The 21,205-nt window shown below is 40.8% G+C and overlaps 1 protein-coding gene across 1 annotated transcript in view; it reads right to left on the bottom strand.

Moving 5' to 3' along the window:
• Window positions 1–7,656: 7,656 nt before the first annotated feature.
• AJAP1 (adherens junctions associated protein 1) overlaps window positions 7,657–21,205 on the bottom strand; it is a 63,526-nt gene continuing 49,977 nt past the window's right edge. The window contains exons 2-4 of the mRNA XM_067567096.1: window positions 15,934–16,021; window positions 9,804–10,046; window positions 7,657–7,765 (exon numbers count right to left, since the gene is read on the bottom strand). Coding sequence (XP_067423197.1) covers window positions 7,693–7,765; window positions 9,804–10,046; window positions 15,934–16,021 — 404 coding nt within the window. The 3' untranslated portion in view covers window positions 7,657–7,692. The remainder of the gene's footprint in view (window positions 7,766–9,803; window positions 10,047–15,933; window positions 16,022–21,205) is intronic.

The raw sequence follows: 21,205 nt of genomic DNA on the forward strand, positions 1-21,205 counted from the left end.
GTCCTCTTCTTAAAGCTCTCTTGCAACATAATAATCTTTAAGTCTTCTATACGGTAATAGTTGCTTCCAATAATGACAGCATGTTTGTGTGGGTGTGTGTGCATGTATGTGCTCCATACATACAGTATGCATGTGTGTTTTTGTGTATATGCGCATACATGTGTTGGCATGAATGTGTGTTGTTATGTATGTCTATGTGTGAATATCTCATTTGAGCACAGTTCTGGGCTTTGTATGTATATGTATATACATATGTATGCATGCATGCGGTGACTGCATGTGGATATGCATGTGTATAGACATGAGTCCCACATACCTCTGCATGTGGGCTGTGATGCATGTACATGTGTAATTTTTGCATATAATTGAGAATGCATATGTATGCAAACATGATCTGTTCTCTTCATTCCCTCTGAACCATCTGGCACTGGCCACTGTCAGAAGACAAGACACTGAGTTAGATGGACCATTCGTCTGACCCAGGATGGCTGGTTTTATGTTCTTATGATGTGTATTGAGTGCATGCGTGTGTGCATGAGTGAAATTTTCATAACACTTTAAATGCTTCAAATATGTATTTAATTTAGATTTAAGAAGACAAGATTGTATGTTAAATAAATACTACATCATAATTAAAATATATTTATAGAGGCTTAACGGCCATGTAAGAGATACATATCTCATTTGGTTATTAAATCTTAATTAAATCTTCACAATTAATTGATATTTATCTAAAAGACAATAACTTTCTTATTAAATCAAAAGGGTCTTTCCTCCGTAATGATTACTTTCACTAAGGTGAATGAATGGAGAGGAAAGAGTCCTCCAACACCTTCCTTCTTACTAATTATTGTAGCATGTCGAGATCTAAGCAGAGATCAAGGCCCCACTGTGCTGGATGTTAAACAAATTCATTGTAAGAGACAGTCCCTACCTTCAAAAAGCTTACCTCCTAAAGAGACAAGACAGACAAAGGCTGCACCATCATGTCCATTTAATACAGGGGAACTGAGGCAAAGAGACTTGGTAAGACCACACTAGGCAGCTGTGAGAGAGCTGGGACTTGAACCCTGGTTTCTAGAGTGCCCGTCCAGTACCTTTACCACAAGACTAGTCTTTCTTTGATTCAACCTTTATGAAACAGACATCTCATGCTAAACACACACTGCAGTACAATTTCTGCCCTCTGTTACACTGGAGCAAATGCATGACAGTTATATCCAAGGGCAAAAATGTGGCTCTTTACAATTACTTTAAGTATTTACTGAGGATTGAGATATTTGTTTGCTTCTCTTCTCTTTGTTTATATCAAAAGAGAGAGAAGGATGATATTCACCTCTCTCCTCTAATGCTAACATCTTACTGATATCATTCAAACTCAATAAAAAAAATGCATGCAACTGTAGTGGAGTTTGGGTCAAAGACAAACAGTTTCTGAAGCTGCTTGTTTGTGAAGCGTCACATCCACAGACCCAAGATGGCTCTAGCAGGTTGTGCCTTTTGCCATCTCATCACTAACATAGATATCTGCATCTCCTCCCATCCTTCATAGCTACATGTATGTCCATCAAGTCCTGGGGATGACTGAACTCTACGGAAATATTCCCACTGATTTCCATAAGCTTTGGATCAGGTTGTCACATCCCAGTTTACAGGGCAAGGCCTTGCCCACACTAGGAAATGTTTAATGTATAGCTATACTATTATAAGTTATATCAGCAAACTCTCCTAGTGTAAATGCAGCTTATACCAACAAAACAGGGCTTTTGCCAGTACTACTTATGCTAGTTCCCTGAGCAAAATAAGCTATACCTGAAAAAGCACTTATATAGTACAGTGGAAAGAGGTAAGTAGCAGAGTCCCCCAGGGATCTGTAATGGGACCAGTGTTTGAACATATTCATAAATGATCTGGAAAAAGGGGTAAACAGTGAGGTGGCAAAGTTTGCAAATGATACAAAATTACTCAAGACAGCGAAGTCCAAAGCTGATTGAGAAAAGTTACAAAGGGATCTCACAAAACTGCATGACTGGGTAACAAAATGGCAGATGAAATTCAATGTTGATAAATGCAAAGTAATGCACACTGGAAAACATAATCCCAAGCATACATACAAAAATGATGGGGACTAAACTAGTTTTTACCACTCATTGAAGAGATCTTGGAATCATCGCTGATAGTTCTCTAAAAACACCTGCTCAATGTGCAGTAGCAGTCAAAAAAGCTAACAGCATGTTGGGAACCCTTAGGAAAGGGATAGGTAAGACAGTAAATATCATAGTGTCACTATATAAATCCCACACCTCGAATACTGCATGCAGTTCTGGTCACCCCCTCTCAAAAAAGATACATTAGAATTGGAAAAAGTACAGAGAAAGGCAACAAAAAATGATTAGCAGTATGGAACAACTTCCATCTGAGGAGAGATTATAATGACTGAAACTGTTCATCTTAGAAAACAGTCAACTACGGTGGGATATGATATAAGTCTATGAAGTCATGAATGGTGTGGAGAAAGTGAATAAGGCAATGTTATTTACCCCTTCACAGAAGAACCAGAGATCACCCAATGAAATTAATAGTCAGTAGTTTTAAGACAAAGATAAGGAAATACTTCTTCACACAATGCACGGTCAACCTGTGGAACTTGATGCCATGGGATGTTGTGAAGGCCAAAAGTATAACTGGGTTCCTATGTGAATTAGATAAGTTCATGGAGGATAGGTCGATCATGTTGAAGGCTTTCTATTAACAGATCAAGGGCAATTAGCCAAGATGGACTCAAGGACTAAACTCCATTCTCTGGGTGTCCCTAAACCTCTGAGTGCCAGAAGCTGGGACTGGATGACGGGATGGATCACTCATTACATTTCTCTGTTCTTTTCATTCCCTCTGAAGTATCTGGGAACAGCCACTGTCGGAAGACAGGATACAGGGCTGGATGGTCCATTGGTCTGACCCAGTATGGCCATTCTTATGTTCTTACACTGATACAACTGTGTCGAACCTAGTGCTTTTCCTGGCATAGCTTATACCGGTTCTGTGAGCAAAATAAGCTATACCAGCAAAAGCACTTTTACTGGTATAACTACGCCTACACTAGCGCTTTTGCTGGTGTCAAACTCTAACCACACATCACTGACAGTGCTGTATTGACAAAAGTGTCTGGTGTAGAACTGACTTAGGTCTCTAATCCCAGTGTTAGGAACAGATTTGTCATGCAGCGGGGATAATGTCCCTGCTGGTGTCTCAATGACCTCTTCTTGGGACTCTAAAGGTGCTATGACTTTGATAGGAAGATGATTCTCTGGGGGTTTTTTTTTTTAAATGCTTCTAATTTAAACTCGCTCACTCTTTAGTTTAAGACCACAAGCTACTGATTGATGTCCTTGGTCAGTATGGGTTTAAACGTGCAAGATGCTGAACATCTTGCCGCAATCCACCAAAGCATTTAAGCATATGTTTAACTTTAAGCACATGAGCCGTGCTGTTGTGTTCAACATAGCCCGAGTGCTCTGCTCCTTGCAGGATTGGAGCATAACGGTACGTTGCTGGCACACTGTATTTGTTTTGGTATGTTTTCTCTGTTCCCTGGTCACCCAAATGAAAAATATTTCCTAAAAGAGAAAGACAAAGACTATCAAGAACTTGTCCCTAGGGAGATGGGAGCCCAATTTAACTTTTGCCCCTTCCCCAATTCTTTATCTGTAACCAGAAAAAACAGGTGGCTTGTAATTGATTTGAGCTTTTTTAATGCAATCTGTTCAATTCTCTTGCTGGAAGATGTCTACAGAAATATTAGCTTTCAACCATGTAAAGCACTGAAGTCTTAATTAACTAGATTCTTTAGAATACTTAGTCTCTTGTAGCAAGTCTGTGTACACAATGCTATTATTTCTCATAAGACAAGCCTGCATATTTTATGATGACTCATTATCTGTTAATATTAATACAAAAAATTGCTGTTGTTAGGCAGAATGAGGGCATCACAGCAGCAGGCTGCAGTTTTCAAAGCAGAGAATTACCGTAAAGTGCTGTGACTTCTACCTACTCTGTTTGAAAGCTGAAGCAATATCAACCCTACTATACTTCTAAACATTTTAGAATCTCAAATAGTCACTTATATAATAATGATGCTTAATACTTACATAACTCTGTACAAATGCTATTTAATTAATGCACTGTAATCTGTGTGTAATATTTATATATTGCATTCTGAAAAGTCCCTGTGTACATATTAAATCAGCAATTGATGAGCCTTATAGAATTTTATATGATCTCATTCCAAGCTCTTTAATCAAACAAAGCAGGAGGCCAGGATTCAGGACAGGAACCATGTGAAACACCAAATTTTGATTCACAAGAGTTTGTGCAAAACCATTCAGTTTCTATCTCTGAGATACTCTCTCTGATTTTCAGCTTTGAACAAAGCTGAAGAGTAACAATAAATTCAATCAAATCAGCCAAGTTTTGTCTGGTTCCAGGTCAAACCCATGTAAAACCTCTGTCGTTCCACTGGAAATCGTAATCTGTTCCAAGTTCCCCAGAAATTCCTCCTAAATTAGCAAACCACAGAGGTTCACAAACTTGGCCTGCTTTCCAAGTTTGTAATTGGAACTAGGTGAACTATTCATCAAATTTCACACTTTTTGGTTTGCAAATATCTTGTGAACAGATCACAATTACTATTCATTGTCCTAACTTATTCACATTCAGCTTATGTTTTATGAGAACATATTTCAACCTCTGAGTTGCTCACAATTTTTTCACTGCTGGTGGTGTTTTGAGTATTCAGTATCTGCTTTTCAACTTTCCATCTGAACTAGCTGTTTCACCTGATTTCAGCTAATTAACAAAAGCTCTGTGCAGACACACATCTCTGTCACCATCTCTCTCTCTAACCACATGTCCTCTCTGTGCCTCAGTTTCCAAATCTGTGTATTGTGATAATAATAGTAACAGCTACCTATCAATCAGGAGTGCTCCAAAGTGTAATTAATTAACACTTGTAAAGTGCTTTGAGCTCCTCAGAGGAAAGGTGCTACAAATGTTCAGTCTGATATAATTTATATTATTCCAGAAATGAAAGTATGATTTAGGGCGACTTTTAGTACTGGATGTCGAACAATGCCCTGCGGATTGCCTGGATCATGCCACATTTGGTCCAGTCCTGCTTTTCTTACACACCCAAAGTCTCAGTGAAAGAGGTTTAAGTGCTCTGGAAAAAAGAATGCAGGATCCAGCCCTTGTAAATGGTTTGGCTCTCTCTAGTAAGTCTTCCCAACTCTACTGAGATGCAGCTGGTTGACGTCAACTCAGTCAACTTCAGGCTGCTTTTCTAGTACTATCAAATTCAGCCAAGAAGATATTCACACCTGCAGCAGATAGCTGCAGACTGAAGTCAGCAAGAATTTTTAAATACATTTTCCACCACATACAGTCCTAGAAATAGGAGGTGGGAAACAGTCTCAAGCTGACTGTTTCTCACTGCACTTTGAAGGGTCTGTCAAGTGACAGCACAGTGGAATAATAATGACAAGTAACAATTCCCAAGTTAAGTATCTCAGTATAGCCAATCAAGCAACTTATTCTAAGAACACGTTGTCCTAGGTAGTGACTTGGGAACCTTAAAGTATTCAGTTTGGTCTATTAAGGTCCCAGTCCTGCAGACCCTTATATCTGTAAGTAGCCCCATAGAGGCTAATGGGGCTATGCATGAGTTAGGATCTCATTTGGGATTAAATCATCATGACACTATTGGAATGTTTAAAAAAAGGATGGAGTCCAGAACTGTAGACTCTACCCCCACTGAATTTGGAGGGCTGGATAATAAGGGGCACGGAACTAAACCACCCCTGCTTTGGGTTTAAACACAGCAAAGTCTGACTTATAGGTCAAACTCATCCTGGTTAATCCAACTGCAGTCCCCAGCGCTCTCTGTGCATCTCCAGAAATATTCTGCAGCATGAGCCAACACCTGCTTTGGAAAATAAAATGTTTGGTGCATCGATGCATCCTGTGCGAAGATTAATGAGTTGGGATTTGGAGTTTTGTAATTTGACTCCCACCCACCTTGTTAGTGAAGCAGGGGCTTGGCCTGTTCAGGTCTACCTTCTGTGCCCCCTGGCAAAGAATTCCTGCTCATGTGGGAAAGAACTTTTTCCCACTACTGACTCAAGGCCCAGACATGTCATGGGGAGGATGTGGGGGGTAGTGATAGCTCACAAGGGATAGCATGTTTATCACATTGTCTTTCTAATGTAATGGAAAAGCCCTGCATCCATCTGGCTCTGATTGGTACAGAGATTTTACCACAACAAAAATGAAACTCCTCCAGCCATAAACCAGGTTCTTGGTCACCCTGTTCATTTCCAACTACAAAAGGAGTGTCATTTGCAGCTTTAATCAGCATGATAATTATAGCATTGCAGACAAAGAGAAAAGACTGAGAGGAGAATCCTCATAAAATATTTGCTGTCTGATATATACTGTCCTAATCAATGTACTTAGACAAGTGCACATTTCACCTTGCCTGTCCAGGCAAAACCACACCAAGCCACAGCAGAGACTATTAACTTTTTATTCTCTTTCCATTCTAATCTAATTACATTTTTGTGTTCAAAAACTGAGCATCGTATTAAAAAGGTTATTTCGAGAAAGTTGCAGTTAGGGAAGGTTGGAAATTTCATTTAGAATGAATATGTGATTCATTACAGCAGGGATTTGGAACTGACCAATTAATTTGCCTGAGCGTATGGCTCAAACTGGAGGCATTGCTGCCCTACAGTAAAATGCCACATAGTTAATCCTAATTGCTTTTCCTCCACTGCTATCTGCAATGCCACCTTCAAAAGAAAGAAAAGGAGGAGGAAATGGCACCAGCTAAAAAAAACCAAAAAAAGAGAGAGGGAGAGAGCTGCAAAAAATGTTTTTATGCTAGTTCGGGTGCATCAACGTCCAAGCGCTATGCTCAGACTCCACAGACAGACTGTGATGGCAGATATGATTTCCTGCAGGGTAGAAAAGGGTTTTGTCACTACCATTGCAGAGGAAGCATGAAAAGGTTGCTCATTCCGAAATCCCAGACAGGTGAGCTCTAGGTTATCAAAGCACCATGCATAGAATATGTGCCGTCTCTGGAGTTCCCAAATGCAACCAAAGGTTAATCACAAAGGGAGGCCATTTAATAGCATGGATGTTCACAACATCTGTTGAAAGCAAACCAGTTCTTGAGGGGTTTCCGCATGGAAACCACACTCTGGACCCAGAGGCGACCTTCATCCAAAGTTTAAGGGTGCTTTCATCAGAGTGTTCTGGTTTGGCCCTCTAAAGAGCGAGAGACCATCCATCATTCCATGAAATCCACGGGTTTCTGGGGTTTCATTTCAGGTCCACCTCTAATTCACCATAATGGAAAAGTAATTTTGGTACCAACTCCCCCTTTTATCTTACAAGACATTTACCATCCCCTGCACAGGGCCCCTAGGTCAAGTCAAATGTTTTGAAAAGAATCAGCTATCTGGTAAGCATCAAACAGGGAAACAATGGAGAAGGACGCCTTGCTATGCACAGAAATGTTCACAGTTATGTGAGGTGGGGTGGTTGGAAAAGAATTTGTAAGAGTGGTACGTACCAGGAAATAGACACATGGCGTCTGCCCTGCCCCCAGGAAGTAAAACAGACTTCGGCCAGTCAGCAGGAGATTTCAAACCATTTCTCAGACACAAAGGCCACAGGAATTAGATGCCGATCAGAAGAAGAGGGTCTGCAGCGAGCAGAAAAATGGGCTTGCGCGTGCTGGTACGTAACACACAACAAGCAAGCCTACTCAGGCCTGCTGCCAAAATTAGCGTTTCTTTTTCTTTTTTTTTCTTTTTTTTTTAAAGAGGAAAAAAATTCTCTAAAATAATGCTTTGAATGGGCTTATTGGCCTTGGCAATTGAGAGTTGTACAAAGAAGAAGATGAATTTTAATGTCATGTGTTTTCACCGGAAATGGAAAATACTGAAATAAAATAACTCTTAAGCCAATTAAGGATGCAAATCTGGGGAGTCTTAGACAGTCCAAAGATGAGTCATAGTATCTCCATGTTTTTAAAAATATTTATTTTCTCTCTCCTTTTCTCCTGAACTACTTTCCTGTTTTTCCCAGCTGCAGTGCATGATTATCGTCCCGATTCTGGAATGACACACAGAGATTGGTCACCTGGAAAAATGCAGTACATAAAGGGGACAGCTGGTTTATTGCTGGGAGAACATATGACTTTCCCATTGTTAGTTACTTATAAAGTGACTGCTCAGACTGAATCAGGCTTCAGAGAAAAGTGTGGAGGCCAATATATTCCAACAAAGCATTACCTTAAGACAAAAAAGCAATGAACCCTTTCCAACCAAAGTTCATATACCAATGGACAGCATTAATAGCAGTGCAAACAATAGACACTGAGAGTGATCAGCACCATGCATAGACAGGACAGGAAAACAGAACAAAAATCTCCCCTTGTGCCCCAGCATTGGTGGCTGGGGTTCATGTGAGAATTAACATATACATACACTCAATGAAATGGTTTGAAAATCCTTGCCAATTCTCTGCCTCCCAAGATTGGAGGAAATCCCAGAATATGAAAGCTAGCAAAATTCCACGCACACACACACAAAGATATTTAAAAAAATGTTTATTATAATTATTTGCTTTTAGACTTCTGCTCTTCATGCACTTAGGATAAAGGACTTTATCGTAACTACCTCTTAGAGTCCATCATGGTTATACATTTGAAGAAGGTTTTTTTTTTCGGGGGGAATTGTTATTATTTTTTTCACTTCCAATAAATAGTTATCTAGGTTTGACAGCAAACATACATTTACTGTGCGGAGCAATTTTGGAAAATCTCTGCACCAATCAACAGTGAAAATCCTCCTCCTAAAAAACACAGACAAAACTAGCAACATACCCAGCGCCCCATGCAATTAACCCTTTGGTTAACTAACATTCTTAGTATTTCTTTGTGGGTAGAGATAACTTACCAAGTTCTCCAATCAGTTTCACTTTCCACACAGACAACAGACATACACAAGGGTGGCTCAAATCCTTAATTCCATATTCTGTCAATTCCTCTTATGCCCCCTTATTAATGTATCATTATTTCATACGAGATAAAATAGATCCATGCAGCCTATTCTTGTGTTAATCACTTCCTCATTTAAATCTGAACATCTTGCCAGGTGCCACTTAAGAAAGCAGCATAGAAATTCTGGAAGACAGATTTGAGGTAAATTTCCTTGCTGGAAGTTGGAGACAGGAGTTGAAAAATGTGTGGTATTACACAACAGCACAGCTTAACAAGATGTGCTCCAGGTGAGCCTAGCTGCTATTGCAAAGGCAATAGCAGTACTTAAAACTGCCATTTTACAGGCATTTGAAAGAATCAATGTCCTATGGCTCTGGATCACATAAGCCATAAGTAATCATTTGTCCTTATTTTGAAGACTGAGAAGTTTGGTATTCCTGGTGCTAACCAAACCAGACTCGTCACTAGGAAACGTAAGTAACTGACTAGTTAAACATGGGAAGGAAAATGCGCATGATGGTTTAAAGAACCATCGGAATCCAACTGTGCCAATTTCCTTCACTACTGGATTTTGTCAATATCTCTTATTAATTGGAATTTCTGCTACGTATCAAAATAATAACTTGAATGTAATAGCTTAAGGAGTTTTTTTTTTAACCACAAATAAATTTGAATCCTCTAAATGTACATATGAATGAGAGACAGTTGGGTAAGAGACTGCTCAATGCCTTCTTACCTGTTTCCATTGAAAGTTGTTTTATAATCAGTGGGTGAGTGTAACATCTCCTCTGTGTACACTGGCATTGGTGTCCTGACACATTCGTGGGAGCACTGTAGTGTTTCGTTGTAGGCTGTGAATATGTCCAGGTTACTGGGCACACGGGCTGGGGTGAAGTCTGTCAAGTTCTGGCAACTCTCTTCCTGCTGATTGATTTTGCGTTGGTGGCTGTTCCGCCGTGTGTTTCCACTTTGCACACAACTAGGTGTTACATTTTTTTAAAAAAAAGAAAGAAAGAAAGAAAAAAAGAGAAGAAAAAAACACAACCCAAAATACAACTGTGACCCTTGAGAGAGGAACTGACATTATCTACCATTAATTATACATCATTTAATATTAGATTATAATTCACAGGCACTTTGGAAAGATCAGCCATAATCAAGCAATCAATTCCCTTTATTTATTTTATTTTTTTATGTTTAAATTTAAATTTTAAATGTGAGTCTTTTATTCTCAGAAGAATTACTGAGATAAGTGATGCATCCGTATTTGCAGGAAGTTAGAGCTTTCTTTGCACAAAGATTTTAAATGAGAACAATCAAGTTAACCCCTTCATTTCCTTGAAGTTATTGTGGCAAATAATGGCAGGAAATTGGTTTGTGAGAGAAGCACTGGGAATCAGAGAACATTTACAGATACATTGAAAATGGCTCAGTCATTGATTCTGAAGCCCAGCGTAATCCTTCCTAACAACTCATTGGTGCATTAGTCTACATGGAAGGTTCTGGATTTCGGCCCCCTCCACTCACTGCAGCTCACAGGATTGAGATGGGATATTATTCCTCTTTCTGGAAACATGCCATATTTCAAGAAATATACAGGCACAAAATAGGCCACCTGCTGCACTGATGTTATATGTCCTAGACAATTTGGAGAACTGTATGTATGGTCACACAATACAAAGATGGCGACCTAGAGAATCGTTATCCAGAACAATAGAGAAAGAAGCCAGATCCATAAGCACGATACTCAGAAGCTTGAACAGGACCAGCAGAAGATCAAAATGAATGGTGGAAACTGGTGGAGGCCCTCTGCACCTGAAGGTGCATGAGGGGAAAGAAAGAAAGAAAACGATGTACAGCCATTTATTATTACAAGTAACAAGGTTGTGAGAAAGGGGAAAAGTGGGGAGAGGGATCCTTAAGACTGATAAAGATTGTGAGATTTACAGTCCTCCTTGGTTTTGGCTGAGTTAGAAATACTGAAAAATTAGCCTCCCTCATGCTAGTTTCAGTATTTTCTATAGGCACAATCATTGGAGGGATCTTCTCTCACCACCACCTTTTTAACTATCCCACCCTATGTGGTTGAAACACTTGTGTATTTTCACTCCTGGAGTGAAATCCTGGTCCCACTGAAGTCGATGGTAAAGCTCAGATTGACTTCATTGGGATCAGGATTTCATCCCTGATTTGTCCCTCCACACTAGTCCAGCCAAGAATAGTTGCACTACTAGTATTTCCAAGTTCCAAAAGAACCCAGGAGTGTTAGAAATATTTCTGAAATTTAAAAAGGACTGGGGGTCATTTGCAGACTTGTGATGAATGATGCCTATGATAGCAACCACTGTGGCTTTCCAAGGTTTAAATATCATTGCCAAAAGATATAACTGAGGCTAAGAACTTAGTAGGATTCAAAAAAAGATTAAGGGCCAAATTCTCTGCTGGCATAACTCCACTTCAATGGATTTACACCAACAGAGAAATTAAGTGTAGGCATTTGTATGGATAATGGGAATACCCATAAATACATTTGATAGAACATTGTTTTTCTTTTGAAAAGGCTATAAACCTTTTTGTTTCAGATCATAAGAAAACAAGCTAGCTGACGGAGGTGAATAAGAAACTTCCGCTCAAGAGCATATTATCTGATAATTGTTCATTATGGGCATTCTTCCAAAGCATCTGCTACTGGGCACTGCTGGAAAAAGGATACTGGACTACATGGACCCCTAGTCTGACGCTGTCTGGCTGTTCTTATGTAGATCTAAAGAAGCCTAAAGTTTCAAACTTGGGTGTTAAAAGTTATTTTCCTCAATCCTGAATAGAAATGACTTATTGTGCAAAATCGCTGAGCGTTGACTACAGTGGCACATAGGATGACGTACGTAGCACTCCTGTAAATAAGGCCACTTTTATTTGGTAAAATGGATTTATTAAGATCCAGACTTTTTCCATGTAGGCTTGAAAATGCTGGCCCTAAGCATCAAGTGGGAATTTCAAAAGTGCCTGAGGAAATTAGGCAATCAACCCCCCACTGAAAGTCAAGGGGAGTTAGAAACCTATGTACATTAGAAGTTTTTGAAAATCACACCCAATAACTTCACAAACTAAATTCACAGCTGGCGTAAGCAGGAGCAATTCCACAAATGCTAATAAAGTTACAACCACTTACACCATTGATGGGTTTGGCCCTGCATGTACATCCAGACGTCCATCACTAATGCCCCTAATGTGTTCTGTACAGTTTGCACTGATTGCCCAAACTGAAACAGACACTGTTCCCCACACAGGGAATTTGCACAGATAATATAAACTTTGCACTGCACAGAGCATCTCAAAGTGTTTACAAAGCGGGTAAGCTGCTAACCTCATTTTATACAACTGAAAGTTGAGTCACAGAGTGGTTATATGACTTGCCCAAAGTCACATAGTCAGTCTCTGGCACCAAGAGGTACGGCAACTACATATCTTATCTCCCTGTCTACCACTCTCATTGCTCCACCACATCGCTTCCCCTTTTTTCTTGGTATATACAAGGACTCAAAATACAATTTGACAAATATTAGAGCTGCATAAATAGATCACAATGCCACAGGGATTTGGGCACTTTTTTCACTTGCACAATATCTCTGAGAGTGAGATTTCTTGATATGTTATTTGAAATTATCCAATTTTTTTTGTTTTGGTAGTTTTTTCCCCCACACTGAACTGATCATAAGCAGTTCTCTCCAAGCCTTGCTATTTGACCTGTGCTAATTAGTTGAGATTGGTCACATAAATCATGTAGTATTGTTTCAGTTTTCTGTTTTGATGAGAGTGTAACACTCTAGTTGGTCAGAAAATAAAGGGAAAAAATCATAAAATGTTTGTTGAACATGTTTTCTTGTTTTTTTTTTTCATTGAAATATTGATGAGTTTTTGAGTTAATTAAAAGAAAATTGGTAAAATAAAAGGGAAAAAATTTCATGGATGCTCCTCCTTGTTCCCAGCTTTGTCTTCAAAATGTGAAATTTTGATAATTTTTTTCATCTGTATTTTGAAATCTATAAAAGTTGGCAAGGTCTAATAAGAACTTCTGTGGTAAATTTCAAATTTGCTTTCTGCAAATGCTTCTACATGAAACTCTGACATGTCCTTTCTGTGAGTATCCATGACAGGAAAACTGAATTCCAGAAAGCAGACAGAAGAAAGACATAAGCATGTCCAAGCAAACTCAGTTATAAATTTGAGTAAATAATCTCTCAAACTATTTTGCAGTATTCATCCAGCTCTAAGAAATACCAATCCCTTCTAGTATGTGAATTATCTCCATAATTCAAATGGCCACTGGAGATGTATAATAATAATGCAAGGTGCACATACACTCGGATTGACCTATAAAAGGCCATCCCACATGAAAGATGCCTTGTAGATATTAAGGATATTTGTTTCCTCGTGTGGCTGTCAACACTATTACAAAGTGGGAGCCATATTTCATGTTGACAACCTTTCACTCTTTCTAACGTTTCTTGAAGAGGCCAGCAGTGGTCCAAACAGAGACGGATGAACTGGTTTGGGTGAAATAAGAGCTATCCAGGACCATCATCAAAACTTCAGCCAAACCCCAAAGATGGGCAGGATTAGTGACCTCATCCAAAGACCACTGAAGTCAATTACTGCATCATAGCATTTCAGTTCTGATACATCTAGGGCCTCATCCAGAGTGCACTGATACCAGTGGATGCCTTTCCTGTCTTTATGGCATATCCAGCCCAACTAGCTAAGTGGAATTCTCCCAGAAAAGCCTGTTCCTGCCCTATTCCATGGCTGTAAGAAGTCTGCAAAACAAGTGGATAATTATTTCAACGAGTCAACTCTACCAAGTTTCTGAAGCTGGTCTCCTGGCCTGAATGTGCTGGAATCATTTTTAATGATTGTGGCTGTTTTACTACCCACTGAATTTAAATTTTCTGTTGTTATACTCCAACCCTAACCCAGCCTCCTCTTTTCCTCCCCCTCTCTCCTCCTCTCTCATCTCCAAGATCTGGAGCTTCCATGACTCATTATAGCTCCCATTCAGCAAAGGCAATAAACATATGCTTGACTTCAAGCACGTGCTTAAGTCCCGTTGACTTCAATTTCATGCTTAAATGTTTTGCTGATTAGGAATGGGTGCATGCATGCACTTAAAGTGATGCCATGTGCTGATTTTCAGAGCATGAGCGCTCAGCCCTTTTGGAAACTTGGTCCCCTTCAAGAGGTCTCAAGTTGGGCACCTAAAAACACAGGCGCCCAAAATCAATAGTGACTTGAGAAATTCTTGCCATATAATATATATTTTTATGGCATGTGAAAGTATATTATCTCCCCTAGTGGGCTGACAAAAATACTTCCTCTAAGAATGCTATAAATATTTTCAACCATTTCATTTTTGTAAGAGATGCACAGCTTTTATGAGAGTCTAACAATATCCAATTGTGATTTGTGTTAAAAAACATCTCAGTGGAGAAGGTGGGTATATTCTTAATACACAGGATATCAGATGAGCCTTCTCAATCCTGTTTAATAAGGGGATTCCTGACAATCCAACTTTTCAATGTATTTCTAGTGTCAATATCTTATTTTATCCAATCACCTGAGGAGAATATTGGGATCACCTGGGGAAAATTACGCTACATGACAGCTAAGCTTTGAAGCTATTAGAGAATATATTTGCTGGGGGGGAAAAGCTGCAGTAGATGAGAGGCCTCAGAACTGTGTAGGAGAGAAACAGAGTTACGCTGCAGTTTTTCAGATTACCCACAGGTGCAATAGCATTATTACATCCAGCAAAACTGACCTCAAAGTAGGACAATTTCTCTGGGAAAATAGGTAAAGGCAGAAATGCCTGAAGCTAAGAGCTAACCTATTTTACTATATGCATAGCTGATGTTAAAGAATAAATGAGAGCAAATTAAGCCAGAGGACCGCATGAGCACACTAGAGGATGTGGTGAATGTAAAACTGGATGCTTTCAAGAGGCTCAGAAGATGCATTCAATCCCTAGAGCTGTAGAAAAGGTCAGAAAATATAATTATTATATGCTGAGCCAGTCTTGTGTTTGAAGGAATAGCTTAGGTTAAGGCAGTAATTCAGTGCACAAGCAATACGTCAGCAATAAAGTCACTCTATTCAGGGCACGACTCATTGCCCTTTTGGGGAAACCCAGAGCAGTAGAGTCAATTACTCTGACCTCACCACAAAATGCCACTGTTGAGACTTTTTGTAGCACCTAAACTAGAAGATGCAATATTATACTGTGACAGAGGAAAGTCCAAGGGATATTACAAAGTGAAGCTGAATCCCTTAGTTCTGGCAATATGCAAAATCCCAGATGTGAGGCCTTAAAATGAGATGCAATTGTGTAATCTGGTATTTTGAGATAAGACTCTAGGGGTGTCAATGTATTGACTAGCAGTAGTCAAACAGTGCCACATCTCTCTCTCTCTCTCACGATGGTACCTAGCTGATATGTAAATGGTGGGGATGTTTTTTCATGTGCCCATATGCTGGCAATGGCTGTTTTGTTTTCCATTCTTGCAAACATGGCCAGATAGTGAATGGTGGGCATGATACCAAATTATAAATTATAAATAATAAGACTGACACTTCAAAGAAAATTGATGACCCTTCTTTGAAAATCTCAATCTAAACAAAGATTATTTTTAATTTCTCTGCAGTTCTCTAGGGCTCATTCCCATGATATCTGAGCATCTATTGATTTTTAATTCTTTGCAATACAAAAAGAATAATTATTCCTGTCCCACCCTCATCCCCAGTCTACCCCGCCACACACTCCAGCTCCAACAACACACACTCAGGCCAAACAGATTTACAGTGGTCCTTACCAATTTTTTAAGACAAGTGTTGTTATCAGAGCAGCTATGACCATGATGAGGGACACTGTGATTGTGATTATCTGATGGACTGCCAGACCTGTGAAGAAAAATCAAAAGAGAGTGGAGATAGGAAACAGAAGGAATCCAGGATAATAACGAGCAAAGACCCAAACTGTATTACTTGGTCAAACTTCAAGCTCTGCTCAAGTCAAGACTTCCATGTTCTGTGAGGCAGATGCACAGCAAGCAACAATTCCACACAGGCTTTATGAAGATGACACAAGAGTGCAAAACCTGAGGCGGGTATTCAGGTTGTGGACCCCAGATGGCCACGTGGCTCTGTAACTCACAGCGTGCCTGTATGCTTGGGCCTGAGTCAGCACTGGCCACCTCCCCCTGGGCAAGCACAGCGGGTTTCCATTGCTCCTTCCACCAGTCATCTTGCTAGGGAAAGTCCCCACAACCCTCCAGCTGCTGCCTCTTCCCTATCTGCCCATTAGACTCCAAGAGCTCCTGGTGCTGTTGCCTCTCCCTCTTTACTAACAGGCTCCCAGGGCAACAAGGCTCCCACTGCCTCTGCTTCACTTTCCTCCACACAAGATTTCAGGATTCTTACTGTTGCGTCTCCAAGACCCTGCCTCTCTCGCCCTGCTCCAGCAGCCAGAGAGATCATGACTCATTCCCTGGTGTATCCTTCTTTGCACCCCAGGCAGCTCAGAACCCTCACTCAGCTGTCCCCTTCTTCCCTCCAGAGTGGCATTGCCTGTCTGCTCCAGCATGGCACAGTGCCACATGCCCTGGGCTTGGCACCATGTTCAGAAATGCACAGGGTGGGATTCTGTAACAAGTGGGGGATGAAAGTTTATTTGAGCCAAGCTGACTGGCTGCGATTCGTACCCTCTAGCACTCCTGAGTCCTGCTCTGGTATGAGCTACATCGCAGGTAAGCTGTAGGGGTGCTCCCTGACACCAGCACAGGGGTATGATGATTTGTAATTCTGTCAGACAGGGAATCTGCATGAAATTTACATGCACCACCAATTGCCGCTGCCTTCCAGAATAAAACCTGCTAACCTGCGGGTGGGTTAACCCTCTGACGGTAAACCCCACTCTGTCCACTGATGTCACCCCATCTCCCAGCTTGCCTGCCTGTATCACCCCTTGGCTGGACAGCGTGCGATATTAATTCTCTCCCTGCTTCTGTCAGTGCCTCTTTCCATTCCTCACAGTCCTTTAGGGCCAGATGAGGATACCTTTATTGCTGTGGAAAGGACATTCCTTAGGAAATGGCGCTACTGAAGTCACGGCATAAGCTGCTACTCAACATCAGAGTATCACAGTCTGGCCCTAAGTATTTTGCATAAATAACAAGTTTTAATAACTTTGTTCAGTGAGGTTGGTTGATCTGAAAAGTGCTGGCCTGACACCCTGGGGTATCAAAGCCCTCCCAAAAGTCTGCTAGCACAAGGACAGTGGCAGCACAAACCTTCCCCACAATATATCTCAGCCTTGGCCAACTCAGGCAGAGCGAGAATGCGGCCCCATTCCCAGGCAGATCGCAGTCTATCTACTGAGGCTGCCCATGAGGCTACCTCTGAGTGCCCACTGCAGGGTTGGCTCCTGGGACCTATCCCCCCAAAATGACAGCCTGGTCACTCACCCTCCCAGATCATTTCACTCAGGGCCAGCGAGCAGCCATCAGATAGTAGCAACTTAATTTTCTGTCTTGCATTATATAAAATAATCTTTAAACCAGGCTTCTCATTTTCTATCCCCTCAACCATGTTCCGTGTCAGCCTGAATTAGGCACGAAGAACTGAAGAAACATAAAGACACATACCCTCTGGAGAAAAGAATGAAACTTCGGTACAGCTTTGTAGCGAGAATGGGATTAACCATAGATAGTAATTACAGAACTAAGTGCTATCACTTAGAAGGTCAGATGGGCTCATTTTCTTCTAATTCACCTTACACGGGGTATAATTTTGGCTCATGCATCATTCCTAATGAGTAGTTTGAAAACAAAAGCATCTCAGTGTACAGTAGGGTTGTGGCTTTGTGCGTCTTACGGTTGGAATTTTGTAATGAAATGATGTTTCTGGCTGCAGCCCAAGAATGCTGTCTTTCGCAAACAGATGTTAGAGATCCATAAATATTACCATGGTACAAGATGCTCGTAATAAATAAATAAATAAATGTCAGTGTGGCATTGCGAGCAGCAATGTGTGTGTGTGTATACATTCCACTGGTTTGACTGTTTTCATGTGTTGAAAGAAATTACTGCATTTCAAGAAAAGACCACCAGGGATTCCTGATCTGCTCCTGAGGGGTAAATGCCACATCCAGAAAGAAGATCTGGCCCAAGGAGCAGATCCTCAGCTGATGTAATTGTCACAGCTTCAGCTGAAGTCAACGGATTGCTACAACCCTTTGCCCCATTTTAGGATCTATGCCAAGGCATCCTCTGTTTGATTGATCAAATACTCTGAAGCAAAATTTCCTGTAGTCTGAGTTTCAAAGAATGTAGTGAAAGAGGCTGGGTGGGGGGGTGACTACTTAATACGGGCTTTTCTACACATGGAAATTGATGGGAATGGTTACTGCAGAATAGGTATGCCAGACTAGCCCTTCATATGAAGCACGTTAATTATACCAGAATAAAGTGACTTTTATTCCAGAACAGTGTGCTATACTTTCTCCCCATACCTATGTTGGCCATGTGTCTGCCTGTTTCTTGTCCCTCTCCAATCATTCTCTACTCCCCTGCTCTAGGAAGGGAATATGCAGGTGCTTAGTTCTGTTTATTCCTGCATGCCTGGACCCAAGGCGTGGGCAGCCCTTGCAGGCATGGAAAAAATACTCTCGTTTCCCCCAGTTCTGTATAGCCCAAGTCACAATGTAGCCTTGTATTTATGGCTTTATTCTTTTATCAAAAACAAAACCTTTGTTCCCTTTGAAATTCACTCCCTCCTGCTTTTCCTTGTTTATCAATGTGTCTCATCAGGATTTATGACTCTCATTACTACCACTGTGACATCGCTAGTATCTTCCCCGGCAAGGGCTGACAGCTCAGCCTGGAAGGGGGGACAGACCCTACACACACAAGCCAGGAGATGTGCCCGTGCTCAAGAAGCTAACTGATAAGCTGAGACCCCCTGAATGATGGCACAGATATACCACCAAGGGAAGTCAGACACAGATACAAGTGTCTGGAGATGTTACCATGTGTTACTGGCTTGCAGCTTCACTCAGAGTTGTTGCCCGCACATGTTCAAAGTACTGCTAATTTTCCAGAAATGTCACTGAAATTTGTTTCCAATCTGAAGAAGAGTGAAAGAAGCTTGGCATGACTGCAGAGATGTAACAACACCTGTCAGCTGAAGTCTATTGTGACATATGTTAACTTCTGAGCAGAGAGGGAAAACGTCCTTCTCACGTCACTCAAGAAGAGAGATGTCATAACAGAGAACAGCCTTTATGTAGCTTCTTTCCTTCCATATTCTGCAACCCTTATTCACACTAATTAATTCTTACCCAGCAGGTCAATGGGATGATTCACTTAGCTCACTACTGTAGATCGACAAATCTTCAAAGGCCCCTCTGATAGATACATTGTTCTCTTTTTCACTGCTTTAGCATGGAGACTCAAGATTACCCATGTTCACTGAAGACTCAGAGACAGAGACACTGAAGTGAATGGAGCAATGCTGATCGACATCTGTTGAGGATCTGGCCCTCCAGGTTCTGTCTATTCATGTGTCTGTCTGCTTCCATATGCATATTTTGCTCATCTGAACAGCTGTGCTCCATGTGCACCATTCACTATTATTACTTATTTTTCATTACTCATGTTTATGCTGCAACAGCCTCATTTTCCATCTGGCAGCCTAATGGAAGAACTGGACCTTTACTCAACATTGCAGTGAAGGGATAAAATATCGAAGCTGCTCACGGCATATAGATAACTTCAGGGAGAGGTGACATCTTTTTTAAGAAGTGGTGCAGTCTTCTCTGCCAAGATGCATTCCACGAATAAATCAAACACTCAGAAATGTGAACTCTGACAGTTTAATATAATAAAGCCAAGGTCACCTTTAACAAGACTGATTCGCCAACACTTTCACTGCCAAGTGCTTGGGGAACAATAGCTTGCAATGAACTGTATACTTGCCTCACCCCAAAAGTTGATTTATTAGTTATGACAGTGAGCAGAAGTACAGCTTAGAGCCATAGGCTGCAGCCAACTCTGGTGAATGCCCTGCTAGGACCAGGCATTAGGAAGGAAGCTGTGACACAGAGGCCCATTGGTGGTTCACTACTGTCAGTAACTCTTGTCAGGCCTGATATACTCACTACCCTTAACACATCTTTGTCATGATATACACCCAAAAGGTGGCCTAATATATCGCTGGAAAACTAGTAACTCACTGGTCATTAATATGATGTACGTATAGGGTGTGCATGAAGAGTTATGGATATGTGCTAGAATTAAGTTCTTAAAATGTGTTTGGCAAGCAATGCATAAGGCCACTCTGCCCTAAACAAAGGAACGGGTATTTGCTTATCTGACCAGCCTGGCTGTCAGGCAGAAATAATAAAGGTCCATTTACCTAACAGTTAAACAAAGCCATCAAGCTAATGAGGGGCAGAGGTAAAAGTTCAACTATTACTGCAGGAGAGGAACCAGCATGAAGTCTTTACCAGACCAAATGGCATCTCTTTCCAGCAGGAGAAAAGGAACTTTATCTAAGAATACATTTCAGAGGTTTAGTGGTCTGTCAAGACAGGGCATCTGAACTCCAAAGAATAAGCAATTGAATCAAATGATTGTATATAACATTACTGAATTATACAAATGTATCAAGTAAAGTCTTTTATGAAAGCTAATGACACATAGGTGCTTACTATCATTGTGAAATGTCTGTACGAACACTATATGAGAATTATGGATATTCACTGATATGCTTTAAAGTCTGTGACCAAACAAAGCGAGAAACAGTTTGTATCCCAGACAGTAGGGAAGGCAGCTATCTACCAGTCTGAAAGCAAGCAAGATGTGACCAAAACCAACAGAAGCCCCATTTACATACAAATCATCGGGAGTGGCTGGGTTGTCCACAGGAAGGGAAGAACAGCCTGAGGTCATCCTGAGTCTGGGGACATGGGATGATATAAGGAGACAGACGAAGCCATCCTGGCATTCATTACTGGACAGTTACTAGTGGTCAGAACTCTTACCAGCTGAAAAAGATGGGTCCTTCAGCCAAGGGTGCTGAAGCCTC

The sequence above is a fragment of the Emydura macquarii genome, unplaced genomic scaffold (assembly GCF_026122565.2).
Source record: "Emydura macquarii macquarii isolate MOO-44397 ecotype Brisbane River unplaced genomic scaffold, CSIRO-AGI_Emac_v2 contig_2768, whole genome shotgun sequence".
NCBI classification, from domain to species: domain Eukaryota; kingdom Metazoa; phylum Chordata; order Testudines; family Chelidae; genus Emydura; species Emydura macquarii.